The 22,658-nt window shown below is 41.2% G+C and overlaps 1 protein-coding gene across 5 annotated transcripts in view; it reads right to left on the bottom strand.

Moving 5' to 3' along the window:
- PTPN13 (protein tyrosine phosphatase non-receptor type 13) overlaps positions 1 to 22,658 on the bottom strand; it is a 102,124-nt gene that overhangs the window by 41,703 nt on the left and 37,763 nt on the right. For all 5 annotated transcript variants that reach the window (XM_072334944.1, XM_072334941.1, XM_072334940.1 and 2 more), the window contains 4 exons: positions 22,274 to 22,367; positions 11,130 to 11,693; positions 2,969 to 3,064; positions 1,029 to 1,128 (listed from right to left, as the gene is read on the bottom strand). In XM_072334944.1, coding sequence (XP_072191045.1) covers positions 1,029 to 1,128; positions 2,969 to 3,064; positions 11,130 to 11,693; positions 22,274 to 22,367 — 854 coding nt within the window. The remainder of the gene's footprint in view (positions 1 to 1,028; positions 1,129 to 2,968; positions 3,065 to 11,129; positions 11,694 to 22,273; positions 22,368 to 22,658) is intronic.

Here is a 22,658-nt window from a genome sequence, read left to right as displayed (position 1 = left end):
ACTGCACTTGCTTAGGGAGTTTCTGCTTCCTGCTTACAGGGATTATTTAAAATGGGTGTGGGTGGGTAGGTGGGTGGGTGGCCTATAGCCATCTGTGCTGCTCTGAGTGCATGGTCTGCTTGCCTCTAGTCCTGAGACAGAATGTCTCTCAGATCCAAATGTATGCTGAAACACCATGATAGAAAGTTATAAATATCCTAAAATACTGAGCTATCATTCCCCTGAGCCATCCCAAACAAAACAGAAAGCTGCTGAGATGGTTGTTGTTGTTGCAGTGAAGAAAGGAAACATGTTCCAGCCTCTTCTGTTTCCACAGTATAAGCAATTTCAATCCTTTTGATCAGGTACGCCACAGTGACTCAGCATCTTACAGAGACTAAAAGAACATTTTCTGACTAAAAGGTCCATGTCTGAAAGATACTCAAACAATTACAGTGGACCCAGCAAGTACGGTTAGAGCAGCTGCTGCTGTACTAAGGTGTAGTACAAAGTAGAACCCACTTTTTAAAGCAGTACTGATGAACAGCATTTGTAAAATAAATTAAAAAAAAACAAAACACCACCACAATAACGTATACACTAAATATTCAGTATATATATATATATATATAAAACAGTGAAAGGCAATTCAGAAAGCAGAAGTTGTACTAATACTTAGTAAAATGGGTCTGCCTAGTCAGTGCCAAGGTTATACAAAAGCAAAAAGACAACATGGAACACAAACAGAAACCAAGTGCTTGTCAGACAAAGCAATTACATGGACAGCTGCTGGCTGTATTATAGTTCCATTATTAATTGAGAATAATACTTACTGATATCAGTACCTTTTAAAACTTGCAGAGAAGTGTAATCAAAATACAAATGATTTCATTATACTGAAGTATATGCAATTCTGAAATGCTTTTAGTGTCCAACATGCAGTTTCCTAACATTACACAGAAGCCCATGAAAAATTTGCTTGCAGATTTACAGTAGTTACTCCGATAGAGACTGAGCATTCCAAGAAACACTGCTTTCACATGGCTTACCTTGCCCTCTGAGAATGTGCTTGACTTGATGTAGAGATATCATCAGCACCTGGCAGAGCAGCACCAGCATCATCCCTCTTGAATCCTTCATTTCTTCTCACTGGCAAACCAAAAGACAAATTAGTATAGAAATGGGCAACAAAGCATAAGGAGCAATCCCATCTAACATTAAGGACTTAGCAGAGATTAATTACAGTTTCATCAAAGACAACTTAGAAATAATCTGGTTTCTGTGTTCCTGATATTAGACACGCAATCATTATGCAGTCATTTTAGTTCTCAGAGATCTTACTGCTTCCTCCAATGAAGGTAACAATACCACAAGCTCTTTGAGGAAGAATACTAAGGGAAGCCTAATTAAATAAAAATAAAAATAAAACAAACAACACAAGAAAACCCCATCCAATCAAAACCACAAAACCACACACAAATGCACAGACATCTTTCCAGCCTGAAATGTTTCTTCTTCAGTCACGAAATGTACAAGTGGCAGAGTCACCATAAAAAAGAGCTCTGGAGCAGAATCAGAGCAGCGAGGTAAAGCATAGTGCTGCAGTTCACAAGAAGGGAATTAGGAAACCAAGACATTGCTAAATTCCTCTGTTTAATTTCTGTTTCTGAAATCTGACACTTTTCTATGATTTATGAAATAGTGGCCATTCTTTTCTCCTTTTGGTAATAGACTTACTTGCTTTCCTGTTGACAAGTTACCTCTTTTGCTGATAAGTCCTATGCAGCAGCACTGAGAATCTACACCTGATTTTGCAAAGCATTTTGCTTTCCTCTCTGATTGTACCCATAATGAACAAAGGCAGCAGAAGACATCTTGGACATGAAGACTTTGAAACCATTCTTTACATTACAGCTGTTTTGCGGAGCCCAGCAGTGCAGGTAGCCAAAAGTAGCTCTCTCTCACCTATACAGACCCCAGAAATTTTTTGCTTTGGGCAGATATTGTCAAGCAGCCTGGTCTGAATGGCAAGACATGGAAGGGAAGTGAGTTACAGTAGCTGTGCCTCAAGACCAAGATTGTTACTTGCTGCTTGCTTCCCCTTCCTAGACTCCAGTTCAGCATTTAGGAAGAGGGCAGCCAAAAACATGGAGTAAGCTGAGAGTGGTGTGTACAGCAAGGCTGGGTTGAGTAGTGCATACAGGATGCATGCAGTGCAGCTGTACTCATTTCCTGGCTATTGTTTTCTTCTTATATTTTGATAAAATGGTTCATCTCCACAACTTACAATGACTTTGCCAAGCTGGTTATTGCTTTCATCCTCTATGTTTCTCTTCACATCTTTTTGCCATTTTAAGCACTTCTCCAAAGAACACCTCAAGCATTTCTTTTCCAAGCTGTGCTCCCATGGTGGGAAGGAAACCCTTCCTGCCATTTCTCACTGAAAAGCATTTCGCATCATCTCCTGCTTTGCCAAGTCACTGATTTTGTAGAACTTACATACACTTCTCATGGAAGTGGACATTTTTGCATTACATCAAACATTTTGGCTTATAAACTATCAACTATTTCAATCCTCACAGAAAAACCTTCTGAAACCAGAATAATTAAAGCATACATGTTCCATATGAGGCTTTTGCAATTTACTACAATTGTACACCAGCAACAGCTTGATTGTTTTTATGCCTGGGAAGGCTGCATGCCATTTAGATCAAGCCCTCCAGGGAAGTTAACCATTTCCACCTTTTCCTGACAAGTTCCCTTTCAGAGTGTGAAATGTCAAACTCATTTCTGCACAGACTGCCAATTGTGCTGAACTGTACACAATTATGTAATTACATGAGATCATCTTACAACTTCAGACCAGTGGTAATTATCAAGCCTCCTACTACAGATTTAGACTTCCCTCATCTTTTTACTTTATTATTTTTTTTTCAAACAATTATCTTCACTTCTTTCTGTTTTGTTATTTTTTAAGCTGAAATCTTACCTTGCCTGAAATCTGCTTCTGAAGAAATAATGGATGGACTTTCACTCGAAGTACTGTAAACATCACTGTGGTATGATTTGTATCTTCTCAGAGGCTCTGAAAGTTGAAATTGGGGTATCGGAATAGTAAGAGAACAACAGTGCTAATGTAGAATCAAACACAGTGCAATGAAATGTGCTCTGTTCTCAGTATTTTAAATGCCTCTCTGTGCTTAGGGAACATGGAAGCCAAGGACACACTCTGTGAATCCACAGGGTTGCCTCCACAGCTCAGGGCTCTGGGCTAGCAGCCCCTCTCCTGGCTGCTTGGGGAGATCATAATTCCCTCTCAGAATCACTCCCAAGTTAAAATTGATGGCTAAAATCCAAAAAATAACCAAACAAAGAGAAACGACCAAAAGGCAGAACAAAACCAACCGCTATCACCCAACCTCAAAGTGATCTGTGTGTCTGTGCACACCTCTCCTGTGTGGAACCACAGCCCAGCCCCTGGTTCCTTCCCTATGAAAAAGGAAAAACCCTCACAGCAAGAAAGCAGGAACTGGAAAATTATAATTCATTCACGTTTGACACCCACAAAAAAAATAAATCTTAACAACCAATTAATGAGTCTCTCTGGGACTTTTACAGAAACAGAATAAACAACTGCATTTGAAAGGAAATCAGAACAAGACAGCCTCAACTGCTCCCATCAGTGGATTCTTCAACATACTGAAGCAAAGGAGACAGTGGAAAGGATCCTTCTGTGCTATTTGCAACAACCTCCCAAAACATTCTCATATGCAGGTGAGTGAACAACTACATAGAGTGCTTCTAAGCAGAAAACAAACAAAACAAACAAAAAAGCCTCCATCATTCACTGCTTCAGGATATACCACTTCAGTTGTCCTTTCCAGAAGGCCTTTGGCCCACATACAGGTAACATTCTAACAGCTGTAGACACAAATGCAAAGTACTGCAGTAAAGATGGAAAGGTTGGAATACAAAATGCTGAGCAATGGGGCAGGTAGCAGCAGCAGATTTGAAGTTACTGCAGAGTACAGCTGGAAGAGGAGCTATTAACCCAGCGATACATCTTCTGAGAGAGAATTATTAATAATGAGGTTCTCATACAGAAGTAACAAAAGCATCTTTTCTGTTTTAACCAGTGCTGTTGAGAACACAACCAGAAAACAGCTCTAACACAAATTCAGTTAATTTTGCTTCCCCCTTCTAGAATGGAGCAACAGAACCAAACCACATGAAACTAACAAAGACCCCACAAATAATGGTGAAATGAACAACTTTACTTCTTCTAGGGATGACAGGAAGCAGTTGGAAAAAAAAAGAAAAAAAAAAAAAAAAAGAAACAAGGGAAATGGGCAAAAACCTCCAGTATTAAAAACATTCTTGTGGAAAACCAGTTATCTGCTGTTTGGAAAGGAAGAAATTGAGCTCAGCTAGCAAGCTGAGATGCCTTTTTTGGTTACTAGGAGCAGCTTTTTTTCCAACAGGACAAGCACTCTACCTTGCAAACCTAGCACCAAAATCGTCTACCCTTTCACAACTGCTACTTCAGCACCCTGGATTTTAATGCAAAGAAATTCACCATCAACCTAACCATTACTTGATTAAACAGGGAAACAGAGGCCAAATTTGGTAGGGAGCCTTTTGTTGTGTATTGTTACAATGCTCTCATCCCACAATATAACAGCTACAGCGCAGAAACACTTAAATGAAAACAGATCTCCTCTTTCCCAGCAGTTTTACTGACTCCTGATTTTGCAAGTCTGCTGGCTGGCTTTGAAGCAAGAGGAAAGGAAGGGCATAATAAAGTACAACATGAGATTCTAAACAGATCTTTTTTCCACCCAGTCAGCAGATGGGCTTCCTGAACGACACACAAACTGTGCCTCCAGCCTGCTCCTTTGAGACATGGCATTCTGCACTAAATCCATGTAAAACTTTAAATCAGGAGCCGAGAGCTGAGCTCCCAAGCAAAAAAGTGTGCACTCAGAGTCCTGATTGATCGCTGTGGGGCATCCTCTCACTGGCAGCAGCTCCCAGCTCTCAGCTGTTGATGCGATACATGCACACATCCTGACCACGTGAGATCTTTGCCAGGGGCACAGACAGGACATGCAGGGCAGACCTGCGAGCACTGGATTCAATACTGAGGCTACTATATTCACTGTGCTTGGAAAAAATCACCAAATAACTCACGCTGCCTTCTTCCCTCAGCACATTCTCTTCAATTTTAACACATCACACTGAGATTTAACTTCAGAGAAGACACATGGATCATGACCAAACCAAACTCCTTCTAAATCAGGGCTGGCTTCCAAAGGTCATGAGTCCTGACTCTGGGATTAAGGTAAAGTTCAGCTCTTCATGCAATAGTTAGAAAAACAAGGATGAGCTTCCAGCCCATTTGGTGGGAAGGTGAAAGATGAAATCCACAACAACTAATGAAGGCAATAAAGAACTTCCCTTCGCAATCCACAGCTTTCCCTGGGATTTTTTTTTTAACAACTTTATTGTTTTATACTTAGTGACTAAGGAGAGAGCACAGGATTGATTTAACTCCTAGAAACAGCAAGCACACCGTAGCAAAAGTTATTCTACCAGTAGCTTTTCCTATGCAATACAGTTAGGTGATAGTCTCTTACCAGAAAACACTAGGTCATTTCAATACCGTAGTTGAAAGAGGAAAAAAAAAAGAAACACACAAAAACTCCCTCTGAACTTCAGTGTGTTCTAAGAATCCGTGACTACAACATCCATATACAACTTGTGATACAACCGAAGCTAACACCAGCTACCACCCAATGTAGGATGAGCAAAGAACCCAGGCCACGTTGCTCAGTGCTGCAGTGGTACTTTTTCCACCTCCCCATGGAAGGCAGCAGAGCACAACCCCAGAGGCACCTCACCTAGCACAAAATAACAAAATGCGGTATTTGTGCAGGGCAAGGCATGCGAGCTCAGACACGTCATTACAGAAAGCCTTGTCCCAGCCAACTGCAACAGAAATCAGAACCGCATTCAACTTGGAATGCCATTATCCCGAGCACATGACTCACATTAGATACACTGGTTCTCAAATACGTGTTATTGCAAAATTACGACTGGTTGTACAGAGAAGGAAAAGGGATGAGACGATGGCAGAGTTAAAGGAGCAGTTTTGAGAAGGGGGCTCGTCTGGTCTGTGGGTTTTAGTGGTACCCATTTTTGTTAGCAGAGAGTTTAGTTGTTGTATCATTTAAAACACATTAGCAGTCATTTGAGGAGGGCCCGGGATCTGCTTCCCTCACAGGGATTTAACAAATAGGCTGGAGTCATGTTCACCCTTCTTTTTCCTATTTCCATCTAATCAAGCCTCAATGATCTTAACGCAAGGCAGAACGGTGCACATATAGTGGGGAGAGCATGGAGACCCAGCCTGAATTCCTAGTGAAGATCCATCCGGACAAACAGCCACAGGAAGAAATCTGTTCCTCCAGGGGAGCAGCCTCAACCCTTGTTTTTAATACACAGTTACCACACTGAACAGAAAAGCTGTACAGAGCATACCAACCATGTCATCACTCAGACCTCCCAGAGAACCTAACAGCCATCTGGTACACAGGGTCTGGCACCATCTGGGTGACGGGCAGGAGCGGAGCTGTGTAGAACTGCCAATCCCACACATCTCCAGGGCTGCAAGAACTCGGTGGCTCCCACCATTCTTTTCTGGATCTTGATCACACCATCCAGGATGAGGCGTGCATGCACGCACACACACACTCTCATACGCTGGCTGAAAGTTTGACAAATGCAGTCTGCTTTGCATTTTGTTTTTAAATGCTTTGTTAGACTGAGATAATCCCAAACCTGTTCCCAGACAGCATGAGCTGCTGCAGATGTGACAGCAGATAACACCTGCCACTCTGCAGGGCAGTGATGGGATTACAAGGTCTGTTTTATACCTTATGATAAACCATGTAGTTCAGAACAAAACAGTGCCGGCTGATGCCAGAGCAGCTACGCTTTACACTGTCACATCAATTTTCTCCCATGAAAACCCAGCTTCCGTAGGCTCAGCATAACTCACAAGCAAAGTTTTCCTTATGTAAAAGCAGTTCATTATCCCACCCTTCAGCTTTCGAACACTGTTCAAGGTGAACTCAGTCCACACCGGACATACCAACCACATGACAAGCTCATTGCACCACTACTGCATTTAAATCATCCTACAGCACAGTGATGGTAAGATATGTGTCAGCTGAGACTCTGTTTGCTTCCACATGCATACTGTGTACATCACCGTAGGTGACTCGCATTTCTCCTGCTTCTCCTACAGAATAAATACAACCCAACTGAAAGAAGTGTGTATTTCACCGGGTTCACAGAGATGAGTTTGTAGGGAAGCTATTCCCCTTCTGTGCTAAGTCCCATCTTCCACTTCACCAGCAGCTCCCCAATTCCAGTCTCTCATCTGCACACACAGTCTGCTTACCTGCAGACATCTTTCCTCATCCACAAGTGCAGCTTCAAACTATGTGAGTCTTTAAAATCCAGAACACGTGGAGTACCCCCAGACATCCACCCATCACTACCAACATAAATACAACAGCCATGACACAGAAGCTTTATAATGGGGTCCAGATGAGTCTGCACAGGAATTAACACTTGGTGAGACAAATGTACCTGGGAGGTAAAGGGTGATCTCTGGAGGCACAGAACACTACTGTCTGCTCTTACTGACTCCATGGAGAATGCAACAGTAAGTGAAGAAATAATGGAGACCTCATCATCCAGCCTTTCAGTAGGAAAAATCAATGGTAACAAAGAGAGAGGGATAAAAACAAGCTGAGGGTCTGGAATTCACATGGCTCCAACTGCAAAACCTTTTAACAATGTCTTGGGAATATTCCCAAACCACCCCCACACTCCCACCCCTGTAGTCACATTCCAAGGCTTCATCAAGATCCAGTTTTTGGTATCCTCCCCTATTCCTCCTATTGTCTGCTACTCACTGCACAGCCAGCCCTGCAGCACTGCTCTCAAACCAGCCCAAGTGCCCCTGCACCAGGACACTGCAATCCTTGCTCCCTGGTCCTGCATGTAAAAGACGGAATGTATTTTCTCTCTAAGCAGAGATGTTGCCAAGGGTGCCAAGCAAAAATTGCCAGGGTTTAAGAGAACAACAGAATCAGCTCATTTGGTACCAATAATTGCTTGGTTTTAACTCAGGTCACCACAACTCTGTTACAAAAATAGGAATGAACAATCAAAGCTGAAACACAGCACTTATTCTTCCATTTCTTGGCATGATTAAAGCACATTTTGGAGTCTGCTCTGAGAATTCAAAATTGGCTGCTGTATCCTTGAACTAAATAGCAGTCCTCTGCTCTTCCCCTCCCACCTTCTGGCACCTGAGCAATGCCCCCAACTTTCCTTAGCATACAGCTGATAAACACAATGCAAAGAAAGAACACAAAGACGGCAGTTTGTCAGCACCCGAGCCATCCCGGCTGCAGATTATAGTGCAGTTTGGACGTTCAGTAGCTCACTACAAACAATCCCACTACAGCACAGCTGTAATTAAAGCTCTGTCATTCTTTCCACTATAAACACTACTTTTCATGAGTTTATAATTTGGGTTGTAAAATCTGCTTTGAGTGCGAGGTTGGTGTATTGGAGCCCGAGCATGAGAACATTCTTTTTTTCCAAGACAGCCAGCTCCTCAAGGCCTTGTGAACAACAAAACAGTTTGCCAGCTCAACCGAAAATAAGTTGAGGGAGAAATAAGCCACGTGTCACTTAAATTACTGCACAGATTGAAGAGGGAACTTATATCCGGCGAATCTTTGCCTGCCAAGTCCAGTGCCATTTTAACAGTTCAGAAACTGAAAAACAAGTTACAGCTGCAGGCAGGCCTTACTCACGTCTAATGCACAACCTTGACCTGGGTTCAGCAGGACTGCAAACAGTCCCACCACATCACCATGCAGAGAGATAACCTCAACACTGCTGAGCTCAGCCCCAGTCTGGCTCCCATGGCTGTTCCACAACTCCATGCTGGAGCAGAACCCTCACTGCTGACAACCAATCTGCTGGAACACCTTGTTCTGCTGCTCCTTCTTCCTCTCTTCCAATGTCTACCATATGAGGTGGCGCTGTGTGAGCCTCCCAACACAAGCCATTCTTTGATTCTATGATTCTAACTCCTATGTGAAAAAACATTTCCTGTTCATTGTCCTATAACACCTCTTCAAATTGGCTCTAATTAAAATATCACATTCACAGTCAGACATTGGCTCCCAACTTCTAAGCAGTGAAAAATGATGAATCTAAAATAAAGCAGTAACACGGAACTCTAACTACAAAACAAGAGTGAAAGGTGCCTTCTTCCTCTATCAAGAGCAGAAAAGAATATTGCAGCCCAGCTATTTGTTGAGAAAGTATCTAAGACTTTTTTTGTAGCAAGCAGTGATTGTGAATTCCTAAGGATGGGCAGTGACTCATTGCAACTGCTTCCACCTGCCCTGTATAGATTTGTCACTCAGCTGGCCTGACTGCAGAGCCCCAGTTCCTGGTTCCCTCACCCATTCCCCAGATGAATTGCACAGTTTCGCACATCTGACCCATCAAGGATGGCAAAGCACAGGAGGCATGTTACATTCTCTGCCATCTTCCAATCTGTTTGACTGAGAATGAGAAAGCCTGACTCATCAAGGGGTTTGGCCAAGCTTTTGGTTTTGCTGTTGTGCAACATCAACCTGCACAAAGCTGAACTCCTGACCAACAAAGCTGGTTATCTTTCCTAATGCAGGGAGTGGCCTCCTCTTGCACTCTGCGAGGTGCCTATCTCTAAACATCTGAGGTGACTCACACACTTGATAATGGTCCCCTTCAATTCCACACTCTTGAACCAAAAACACAAACATCCCCTTTGCCCCATCAGACATCTCGGTAGATAATTACAGATGGTGAAGTCCTATTCTGAACAAACAATGGTTATCTCTACAGAGCTATTTCCCTCTACATTCATTCCTTCACTTGATAATATAACCCTCATTGAAAGATGTTAATATGAGGACACAAAAAAATCTCTATGTGTCCTTTCTGCACAATCATTACAGCAATCACAGCAGGTTTTTAAACTGCCTATGCCTTGTCAGTACAGCTCCTTCTTTCTGAAGCACGAGGCTCACGTGCATAGGAAGAATTAACTTCCCATGCAACCTGCAATATAGGCTTCTCCTGAAATGGCCACAGGAGTGATTTTGGCGACTTCAACTGATAGAAGGTTTTACCATTTCTGCTTAATAGAGATGTTCCTGAGGCAGTCCTTACATCTCAGAGCAGAACAATGAGACAGAAATTACATCACATAGTTGTTATTTCTGTCATAAGACAGCCAGGCGAGTTCTCAATTGTGTGGACTTCGTACACATTAGAATAAATTACTCAATTAGCTCTGTACACACAGCTCTTCCAGCTTTTACCTTAGATAAATAAGTTATACCTTCTGGCCCATCATGAACAGGTTCTGACTTGGCTCTCAGTTCCAATTCAGCTGAACTATATTTATAACCCCTGAAAATCAAATCACACATTCAAAACAAACAAAATACACAGTTTCTCATTATATGGCTCCACATAAAGATGTTTTCAGAAGTTTCCACAACAGCTTTTTTTCCTCTCCCCATGTTCTCTAAATTAACCAGGGGAACTTGTTGATAATTATTCTCACTGAGATAAAGATCTTAATATAAGCCCAAAAGAAATTACATATTTATGGGCTCAACTGGATCATCCAGAATTATACAGAGCAAAACCTGAGATTTCCAGGTGACCCACTTCTTCTTTTTCTCTGGGTTGTAAATCTATTCCTAATAGCTGGAGAGGAATATTTTCCTTAACGGGAAATTACTGTTGCCAATATTGTTACTTTTTCCTAATTTCACTTGATGCTGGCTGGCTTAAAGAGAGCCACTACGTTTACAGAGAAAGTAATCTGCACAAGCTCTTTCATTTTTGCTGGCAAGAAATACTTTGATTTTACTTAAAAATAGAAGGCCAAGGTAAAATCTCAGCGGTTTCAAGAGCTGCTACAAGAGAACTCAAATTTATCATAAAGAGAAATCTCTGTTTAGTGACTGGAATAATTCAGAACATCTAAAAGCTTCACTAACCTTCTACACTCATGGCTTCCCTCAGGAGCTGCAACTTCTTCTGTCTCTCCCTTATCCTGTCAAAGGCACTCGATATTGCTGCAGAAGTTGATGTCTCAGGCACATGGCGTGTTTGGTCCAGTTTCTGAGGTCCAAAGATATCCAGTGCTATGCTCCCATCAGAGTATCGTGCTTCTTTGTTTCTGGTCACAGTAGAAGTCCGTACTGCGAAGGTCTCACACTGATGACTGTGCCTGTGGGAGTCTGAAGCATGGTCCCTCTCAGCTGCTTTGTTGGTCGTGCAAAGCAAGTCTGTGGAGGAAGCCCACACCTTTCGCTTGGGAGCTGCATCTGTATGGAGGTGACCTTTGTTTTCAAACTCATTGGTTTTACATCTGTAAGGATAGAAAGAATCTTCCTGTCCTGAGTTGTAATCTGAGGAAATGCCCTGGAAAAATTCCTCCTCGCCTTGTGTTCCTCTCATGGCCAGAAATCCCATCGATTTGCTAAGCCCTTTGTTAAGCACTGTCTGTTGAGAGAAATGAGTCTTGGGTTCGTCACGTGCATCAACCGCTGAGGCTTTTCCTGGAATAAGGAGACATTTCATGTAAGTCATAGTATACTTAGAACACAGGAGCGCAACACAAATTATGTGCTTGAAATCACTCAATAAGCATGTTTTTGGCATTGACTTCATCATGTGAAACACTGAGATAGCTGCTTAAAGACTGGCTCAGTCAAAGTCAAAATTCCAACTACCTCAGCTCTGAGAAATATTCCATCTTATTTCTGAACAGCTCAAGGAAAACTAGTGCACCCCCTAATTCAGCAATAGCATTAAAAAGTACTACTAGATACAAATTGGAATTTGATTTCCTATTAATTCTACATAAGTCTGGACTAGCACCAGAAGTACTGTGTAATGAAATTAATGATTAATCTGAAATCAGCGGCTCCTTTCACCCCTCACACCCAAACACACAACCTGCAATTTGTAATCACCTCCCAACAAGTCCAGATTTGTTCCACGGATGTACAGATGCCTTACAGTAGTATCAGTAGTAAGGAAGAATGACTGTGCAGTTCGGTATTTTAAACATCCCCACTTTTCCTGTAACTTTTCTTGTAATGACTGCTTTTGATGATAACAGTTTCTCAATACACGGAATGCTCCACAGCAAAAAAAAAAACTGACAAAGTTTCCAAGGTCAAGATGATTCTATGAGCCTGCACACTACAAGTTGTATCATAATGAACACTGCCTCTCTTCCTTCTCCCTTACCAGTAAATAGCTCTCAGAATTGCCTGAGGTGGAATGTTAGCTGAGAAATACGTGTTCTGAGAAGAATACCATATCACAGTCACTGAACAGCTTGGATACTTATGTTCATTTCTGACATAAAATTTTGTAAATGTACGTACCTAATTTTACAGAACTAACTACAAGCATTCAGTAAAGACATTTCTTAATATTCACAAATGAACTGAAAGCTCGTGCTAAGACTTTCTGATCTCAGAATAAAATTATAACTGTTTAAAGAGTTAATTCACAGATAAAAAAAGCTCAGTGTCAAAGACTGCCCAACTGCTACTTCCTGTAGGGAGAACTAATATATTTCAATACTTATGCATTATTAAAATTGTAATAGTCTGAAGGCTGTTTTAGTAGTTTACTCTGTTGCAGTAGTCTACTCATAGCTACCATTGATCAAATACATTGCACAAATCACTATGAAGTCCAATGTTTTCAATCTGCAGAACACGCACTGCCTGACCATGGAATCCGAGCTTTATCATGGTTCTCTCATCAAGAAAAGCCAACAGGGCTGTGTTCTACTCAGGACCACCTAAGTACTGTCTGCCCACTCAACTGGAGATGTACAGCCTTTCCTAGAGCTAGCTCATTTCCCAATTATTACCATGTACACCTTCTAACAACGAGCTGCCTTGAAGCCCTCCTCAGAACAGAAACCAGCCTTTAGCTCAGAGTACATGAACATGCTGTGCCCTCCACCCTCATAGCTACCTTTCCTGAGCTACTGCCTGCTCTGCAGAAATCAAGGGCCAGACCTAACATGGCAGGCTCATGCTGATCCTCCTACAATCTGTCATCCTTCTGCACCCAGTTCCACAGAATACAGGATGGCAATGGTAGCTGCACTCAGAAATGCTTTAAAAGCCTGTGGCTTTCTACATTTGGACTCTCATACTCTACTTGAATGGGAGACTCCTTGCTTTCACTTTCTGTTTCTGTGATAGTAAGCTGAAGGCAGGTGCTTAAAGAAAATCAAAGCAAAATGTTCCTTGCCCCTTACCCACACATAAACATCTGATAGCAAAACATTAGGGCTCTAATTGTCCAAAAGGTGCCTTATAAATAATTACAGTTCCTATGTATTCCAGATAACAGAAACAATAAAAGAATAAAGCAAAAATGTTTGCCAATGAGAATGAATTTATCTTCCAAAACAATGGGACACATCACTTCATATTTTACAAACACAGTCTTAACACTAAACTCAATGCAAAGTACTTATCTCTGTGGTATGTTAAATCTCACGTCACATTATTATCTTATACCACTCTCAGACCAAATGTCTCTCCCAAGACCGGTGAATTACATCTCATATTCAAGTGCACAATAATGCCTTTCTGCAAACAGCCAGCCCCAGTGAGGTTCCCACCATCTATCCAATGTAGGGTAATACCCATTTTGCAAACACATACTTCACATTCATGCATCTCTACATCAAGAACACACATTCTGAAACATACATCATGAACAGACATTCCTAAAAGGATTATACCTCTGGGATTAGAGATGGGAACAAAAAAGAAAACAAAAAAGAGAAACATTTCATGATCTCAGAGTCTCACTAAAAAAGCAAATCAAAGGGAACAAGATCTGTTGCACACAGGTGAGAAGCAAAAGAGCAAAACCAGCAGTGAACAAATATAACCAGGAAGGAGCACTCTCTACACTCCACTGCAGTTCCACAGCAGTGCAGCACTGAGCCTGAATGCAGCAGGAACTGTTCTTGCTCATGCGGTGGCTTGGAAGATGCAGACTTTCTTCTCCTTGCATTACTCACCCAACAGGGAATTCCTCATGAGGAAAAGTGAAGGCCGTGAGCACTATCTCAATAGCAATGGCTGGGAAATCACTCACTGTTACAGCTTCCTCACTGATTCAGCTAATTGTGTGATGAGAAAGGGTATGAGCTGTCCCATCAGGAGACATTGGAGGAAACGCTTCATTTCCACACTGCCCTTCCACTCTTCAGCCTGCTAATGCCTACAGGTCATTCTTCACCTCATTTCCACAATGACCTATGCTCCCAGTGTACAGTTTTAAGCACATCACCAAAAGAAATCTATGGCATACCTCAGTATTTGCAGAACCTATCTGCACAATTACACTTTTACTTCTTTAAATTCTAGTATCTAGCAACAGTCCGATTACAAACTTCCTTTTAGAAATGGCTTCTGTTTCTAATGGAAGCTCTTGAGACCTCTCTAAAGACTCTTGGCTCTGGAGAAGACACCAAGCATCTCACCTGACACCACACAGGAGTTACTCCGTGCTCCAGTTCCCAGCAGTGTAACAGGACAAAGAACTGCTGCTCCACATCTCAGTAAAGGGGACTGGACATTCCAATAGCAGTTAAGATTCTAGAGTAACAAAGTCCTAACAAGAATCAGGCTTTTCCCTTTCCCAGTAACTTCTCTGTTAGAGCAAACTCTCAGAATACTGCCTGGGTTCTCTACTTCACATATCGCCTGTGGGTGTTTATCTTCTACTTGATTTTACACTGGTGCAATTATTTATAATTACTGTAAATAATTCAAATGCAATTATATTAATTGTATGATTCCAAAGTATAATATATAGTGAGAGAATACATACCATAAGAATAGCAATTAATCACCAAGAGTTCGCAAAAAAATACACACACCACTGACCTTCTGGTGTTAACATCAAAATGTAAGTTTCCACACCAGTACAAAAGACAGAAGTTACATTTTCTACATGACTATGGATCTGCTGCCTTTGTTGTCTTCAGCTACAAACACAACCACGCTTTTTCTGACAGCAGCCCTATTTACAAACCATCTTTCACTCCAACTGCCTGTAATCTTGGCAATTTTCACCTGAGCTGGAGAGCTGCATCTGCTCCTAATCCAATTCAGCTTGTCTGCAATCACCTGTGTGCTGGCTTGATCATACACACAATCAATCAAATGCTACACAAGAGCAAATGTTATCACGCAAACACAGAGTCTATCTATTTATATAGAATTGAGTGCATGTTTGTTAAAATCCTTTCTAATCATCCTTTTTTGTTCATGAAAACCAGGAAGCCCTTCTAGCTGCCTTTTAGCAGTGGTTTCAGATCTGTACATACACCATACACACATCCTGAAACGAGGGGAGAAAGAGAGAGGCTGCCTACACATGCATAAAAGAGTGGACTATCAATGCAAGACCATGAGGTCTGAAAAGAGGAAGTGGTTCTACGTAAGTTTGCAAAACACCTCCCACACTGTTAATGTGCAGGAAAAAGAAAAAGTCCTTATCCCCAAACAATGTGATCAGTCTTTCAGATGTGAGTGGGCAACTGGCGGGGAGGCTGGATCTGCAGTCCTTGTGGGGCCAGTTAAGAGCAAACAGAACACAGTCAGATGGAGCTGGGGGCTGGCTGCTAAAATTGCACCTTCTCCTTTTACTTTTTATAATTGTTGAGAAAATGTCTCCTCTGTGAAGGAAGAAATGAGCTGGATGTGTGGGTTGATTTCTTTTACACTGAGGCCAAAGGGCAACCCCGCTTTCCCCTTTCTTCATTCCCCGGGAGAAGCTCAGTTCTATAGCCAATTTTCTGAGCACTGACACAGTATTTTATATTTCCAGTTTGGTTTACTCCCTGATCTTTGTGTCCCTTTCTCCCTTTGTTCCAGGAGGTCTGTGTTTGCCCACACTTTCAACACTGCCTGGCCAGCAGCTCATTAACACAGCAGCCATTACACTTCAGTTGAAAGATTTTCACCACCATCAATCACAGCACTGCTGGGTGCACGCATGTACCGGATGAAAACAGCACTGGATTATTGATGGTAAAATAATAAAGAAATAAAATAAATCCTTTATCAAGTGTCTCTTTTGTTTTACTGATCTCTTGCAATTGTTCTTCCACACACTCAGTTCTGGTTTTCTAATAGCAAGGAGCTGAGAAAGGCGTGTGCATAAAGATACTGCCAGAGGAAAGATCTTCATATTAATGGAATAAAGTTACGTGCAGTATTTTTTGATAAGTGAAAGTCACGTGCTTGTATTTGGCAAGAAAAAGACAAAGATGTCTCAGTTCACATGTGAAGGTCATCACTGTAAACTCTCTTTAGACCACATTTTCAACAAGATGGGGAACTAAAATTTAAACTGTTGATCCATTTCCCTGGAAACTTTCTCATTTCAAGGAGTTTTTGCCAGGCAGCTATGAAGCAATAAATATTCTGGAGAATGCTAACCAAACGTGAGCATTTCTTGTTAAAACTAAAAGCAGCCTCATTGGGCCTTAGAACCTTTTATTTTATTTACAGTGCCAATCATTACTGTGGAACTTCACATAGAGCCGAGTCTATCAAGCAGTTAGCACCTAAAACTTTGTTCTATATTTCCAGTTTCCTATAAAGCAGAAATAAGGTAAGCGTTCTTGATCTTTTAAACTCATCTCTATCTCTTGCTCAGGTGGCACAGTATTTTGGCACAGATGAAGGTTGGAATTTTGCAGACTTAACCTGTAGCCCTACAATCCATAAGGTTAACTTGCAATGGACTCTGCACTGGGTCAAGTCCATGCAGGAGTTCACTGTGGTGGGAAAGTGAAGGCAAAAAAACCTGTATCTAGATTTCTTGAAAAGATGAAATACCTTTGCTAAGGCCCACCCTTGGCATTGACAAATCCTGATCACAAGCTGTGACCCCATAAGTAAGCACACAGAAGACACAGTGATTTCAGCTCTTCCAGAGATGGAAAGCAGGCTCTCAAGCCTCTGTAAGTTAATGGAGATGTCAACTGGGTTTTAAATAGACCACACATCCTTTTGAAGGAGGAATGCTACAGTTTTTAGCGAAATGAGAATGGTGGCAAATTAATTCTTGCTTTCTATTTGGAAGACCTTGAAAATTACTCACCCTTTTGTCACACCAAAAGAATTATATCAAACAACTTCCACAAATAATTCCTTAAGACTTTCAAGGTCTACTGTGTTTTGAATAGGAAGCTTTAATAACAGCTCCAATGTTCAGATGACTCACACCACGTTTTACCATTTTTATTTCTACTGGCTAAGTCCGTTCCTAAATACTGTGTTCTGAGTAAGACTCAACTAAACAGATGTTCTCTCGCATTAATTTAGAATAAATTACTTTTGCAGTCAGCCCTGCCATGAAGCTCATTCACCAAAATAACCACAGAAACTGAGTCATAAAAGAGACAGAAAACAAATTAAATTGGGGAGAATGTGAGCAAGAAGCTATTTAATAATCATATTGAAGATGTAAAGACAGAAATAAATAACTGAAAATATCCAACCTTAGTATCTGTAAGGAGCGCAATGTATCTAATTTCAACAAGTAAAGTAACAGAATATTTCAACATGTTTGTTCTAAGCCAGGAGAAGAAGCCCCAGCAACTGTCATTTTGGATGACCATGGCATGGAAAACCAATCTAAAAGGTAATATTTCCACCTTTCAAAGACTGAAACTGGGAGCATATCTCTTCAGCTCAACCATCTCCATTAACCATGAACATAGTACAACTAAGAAGCGGTCTGAAGTTAGATGTTTACAGCAATGTTTTGATGGTCTTAAAATTGATAATAAATGCTTTTGCTCAATGCTGTTTTTTTTTTTTTTCTTTGACAGCTATTTGATACACTGACAATCCCCTCTAACTACAATTTAGCAATGATTCAACAGCATTTCACCCCAGTGAACAGCAGACAAGTCTCCTGTCCAATTAAGACTTCTGCTCAGTTTCTTACTGTGGAAAGGACTGCAGCTTTATTTTCAATCCACTCTATGTTTTTCTTAACTACATAGGACTTCTCAAAAAAAAAAAAAAAAAAAAAAAAAAAAAAAAAAAAAAAAAAGCCAAGTAGAAGCAGTCCATCATTTCCATCATTTCCATCATTTCCCACCAGTCCTTGTTAACTGGGGATGTCCCCAATGAATGACTGGAGACTTCCTAATGCATTGCCTATCTGCAAGAAAGATGGTAAGAAGGATGGAGGGAACTATAGGTCTGTCAGCCTGGCCTCAATATCAGGGAAAGTCCTAAAGCAGAGCATGCATGGGAGAACTAAGGGATCATGTCCAGCCAGCATAGGTTCATGAAGGGCAAGTCCTGCTTAGCCACCTTGATCTCCTTCAACAACCAGGGGACCTGTCTTGTACAAGAGGGAAAGGCCGCGGACGTAGTCTTTCCAGACTTTAGGAAACCCTCTGACCCTGTCTTCCATGGTATTTTTCTGGAGAAGCTTGGCAGCCCATGGCTTAGACAGATAGAGTCTTTGCTTGGTACAAAACTGGTTGGATGGCCTGGCCCAGAGAATGGTGGTGAATGGAGTTAAATCCAGCTGATGACTGGTCAAGAAAAAAATGATGGACATAACTTCTGACTTACTGGAAAGAGTCCAATTGGCATCACTGTACTAATCCAGTAGCTTTCTACCTTTGCAATGCTGGCTATTTTGCAGCTGGAAAAAGAGGCATTTATTTCAAGTATACACAACTGCAGAACAGTACAGTGTCAATAGAGAGAGAAAAAAAAAAGGGGCTCTGTACTTTTCTAAGTTGTTTTTGGTTTATTTTTCTCATGTCATTACTGCTTTTCTTAAACTGTAATCTAGTCTTCTCCTTGTGGCTGCTCACTCTGTGAGACCACTGTTGGCAGGATCAGTATAATGCCCCATAGCTCCCTCTTCCAGAAACCTAAAAGCTGTACCCTCAGGGAAGCTGATCTGTGTTCATATGGACAGAATTAGCACCAGCAAAACAGCACGCTGCTGCAGAAAAAGAAATAACCCAGCCCCAATCCAATCAGAGCTGTCACTCATTAACCCCAGAGACCCCTTTCACTGGGTCTACTTCCTAACACTCCAATACAAAGCTCAGTATATCTGCCAAGTGGAACTGAAAATAGTTACAGCTGCTTTGGTTACATGGACATTTTGTTCAGTTCTGTTCTGCGGTGTACTGACTCTCTGTATTCCCTGAGGAATGAGTGGAGATTAAGGCATGGATCTAAAATGGAAATACAGAGAATTAAGATGATGGCAGTAAAACACATTAGGGAACAGGGCTGAAGTCAGAAGACACACCAGAAAGTTTTAGGGGGAACCAAGGACAGGTTTAAGCCCTTTAAGGCAAAAGAGAGAAGTAATCAGAGTTCTGCAGGTATAGAGAAACTAAAACAGACTGGGACGGAAGCAGAACATGTCAAATATTTAAAAAAAAAAAAAAAAAAAAAAAAAAAAGGAACAGCAGACTTCAATTTATCTCCTTTTTCTGAAAACAAAGATTTTTTTTATGTTTATCTTTTTAAATTCTAGCAGAACAGGAGGAAAGAAGCAAAACGCCAAATTATCACTAAAAGCATACAGTCATCGGCAGACATTTTTGGTAGTTAACAGTTCACATTGACAAAACTAGGGAAAAAAATCAAGTATTAATAACTCACACCTTCAGTATTGGGCTTGTGAGGATGCAAACAAACCAACATTTGTACCTGAGCAGCAGTGCACAAACTTTCACTGTGCCACACACTACCTGTAGTGCTGAGCACTCAAGGACTTGTGCTTAACTTGAGAGAAAGAAGAAACAGAAGCTGAGAACTATGCAGCTAACTTCAGTCTGGGAACTACCAAGTTCACTTCATTTCCCTGGCAGTGTTTCAGTGAAGATTAGGTTTAGTTAGGTCTGTGACAACAATGTGATGTTCCCAGAAAAAAATAAAAGAAAAGAAAGCATTTCATGAAGCGAATACTGACTTTGACTATTTTAAATCCTGTTTTTGAATTTACTGCAGCTAACTCAATTGGACACCTCTGCCCCAGAGAGCCCCTAACTTTAGTTGTTCTTCCCTGACTCACAGAATTCCCAGACCCACACACTACAGAAACTTGGTCTATCCAGCACTATGGAAATCTCAGGTAGATCCAGAGGCACGTGGGCACACAGAGGTCAGTGTCCAGTTCCACAGTCCTTCCAGTGCCCAGACACTGTACCCTCACCAACTTCTGTATTAATTAAATGAAAAGCAACACCTCTCACTTATCTCATAAGCACAGTTATACATACAAAGTGATTCAAAGAGAGCCAGGATAACAAGGAAGAATAATGCTGACACGCCATTTTAGAAGTCAGAAGATACAACAGAAGAACACCAGTTAGAGCTTCTAGTCTATACTCTGTAAGTAAAAGGCACAGTTCTCAGATGTTCCCACATTAAAAGAGAGGTTATTCAACCTGGTCCTGAGCCAGAAAGCCATGCAGATACTGGTAGAGATGCAGCACCAAACTCTGCCATTCAGTAAAATTTAAACAAGACCTTCACTGTTACAATACAGTTAAGACTGTGGGTTAAACAGGACTTCTGGAGATTTAAAAACAAAAAGAATTTAAAAATTGCTAAAAAGCTCAGTGAGAAACTCATGGGTAGAAAAATTGTACAAAATAGGGAAAAAAAACCAAAAACCTCTTGATGCACAAACACTGAAAAAAAGAGAACTTAAGAAAAATGAAAGCAGAAAAGTGTTCAGAATTAGTGAAAAGAACAAAGGAAAAAAACGGGTCGGCAGCACAGTGAGAACGGATTAAAAACAACCTTGCTACATCTTCAAAACTAAACAGATATTAATTCTGACCATAAACAAAACAGTTAATGTATGATAATCACGGGATCAAATGTGTAAAAGAGGTGGTGAAAATGAGAGCATGGAAACTACCCAGCTTAAGGTAGTAGTCAAATGATAATGTGTTAACATCAAGTTCCACTACAACATATAGCAAGTTATTAATTAAACCTAAGATGATGGGAACCCACTTAAAAAGCAAAATTAAAGTACAAAGTGAGGAATATGGAAGAAGTACATACTCTTAGAAGTACAAAAGCATGTAAAGAAATCATGGATGTAATGAAACTAAAAATTGGGGTGGAATAGGGTCAAAGAACAAATTATTAATCTAACAAATCAGAACAGTAAGGGTTCTGGCACGACCTTTAAAGAACTGGTGAGAACCAGGGAAGAAATTGAAAGGCTTAAGAAGTTCATAGAAGGAAGGTATATCACGGTTTAGAAGTCCCACCAACAATATTCATTCATCCTAAGTCCCTTACTCACCAAGATCTTCTTATTGCTACAGAAATACTCTGGGAGAGATGACAATAGGAAAGAAGCGGAACACCAAACCTCTGAGGACGCAGTCAGAGCGTGCAGTTGTGCCAGAAAATGAGGAGACAGTTGTACTAGACACTGTTCCTAAACAGAGCTAGCAAATGTTTACATACTATCCCTTTATCAAGAAGCAGCCTGATTTAGTGCTTGTCTTATAAGAATTATAAGAAAAGCAAGGACTTGCCAGACTTGCATCATATTTCTGCAGTTTCTCCTGCCAATGACAATTCCATGGATTATTTTTGTTCCTACAGTTCACTCACTGTACTATCTCTGGTTTTAGAAGACACAGAACTAAAAGGCAGAGGAGCAGCTCAAGCATAACACCAATATAACTTTTGTTCAACGTTTGCTGCTGACAAATATGCAGAGAGATAACGTGGTAGCTGAAAACTATGCACTTATGAAGTTGAGTATTCTATATTGTATTGACAGTCAAGCATTTTAGGGCAAGAAGGGCCTCAGGTGATTATCACACTGTACTGCCTGCATCACAGTGACTCAGAATGGTCCAGCTGCTGCAACATAAAATGCCCCCAATAAGCCCTGATAAGACTGGTTATCTGAACAACATATCCTCCTGTCTGGGAAGCCTGGCTCAGAGGTGGTTGCTCCACTGCTCAGCTACGTTTGATGCAACATCTACCCAACACACTTGGTTTCCCAAGGGGCTGTTATGCCCCGATCCTCACAGAAACAGGGCACTTACCTGTGGGTAGTCCTTTTCCCCTCAGCCTCTCCCGAATTGCCTGGCTCCTGTCTGGCTGCAGTTTTCTATCTCCATTGCAAGAAAGCTGATCCATCTGCAAAACAGGAAGCAGCAGTCAGGAACAAGCCAGCTGGATTCAGCATGACTATACTTCAGGATGTGCATTTGAGACCACTATGGCCATCACTGGCTGGCCAAGCCAGACCAGTCCCTCACACTGACCTAAGATGCCCTTTTTGCACCTGCTGACAAGAACAAGACGAGCAGAAAAGAAGAACATTTGCTAAGCAAGAAGGGGCATTGAGAACCTAAAGGTGAATGACACATTCTTCTCTCTGGTTGTTTCGAGCTTGTTGATCGATTTAAAGTTTGGTTCTTTATTTTA

This window comes from Excalfactoria chinensis, chromosome 4, assembly GCF_039878825.1.
Source record: "Excalfactoria chinensis isolate bCotChi1 chromosome 4, bCotChi1.hap2, whole genome shotgun sequence".
NCBI lineage: Eukaryota > Metazoa > Chordata > Aves > Galliformes > Phasianidae > Excalfactoria > Excalfactoria chinensis.
This window is presented reverse-complemented; position numbering and strand designations above follow the sequence as displayed.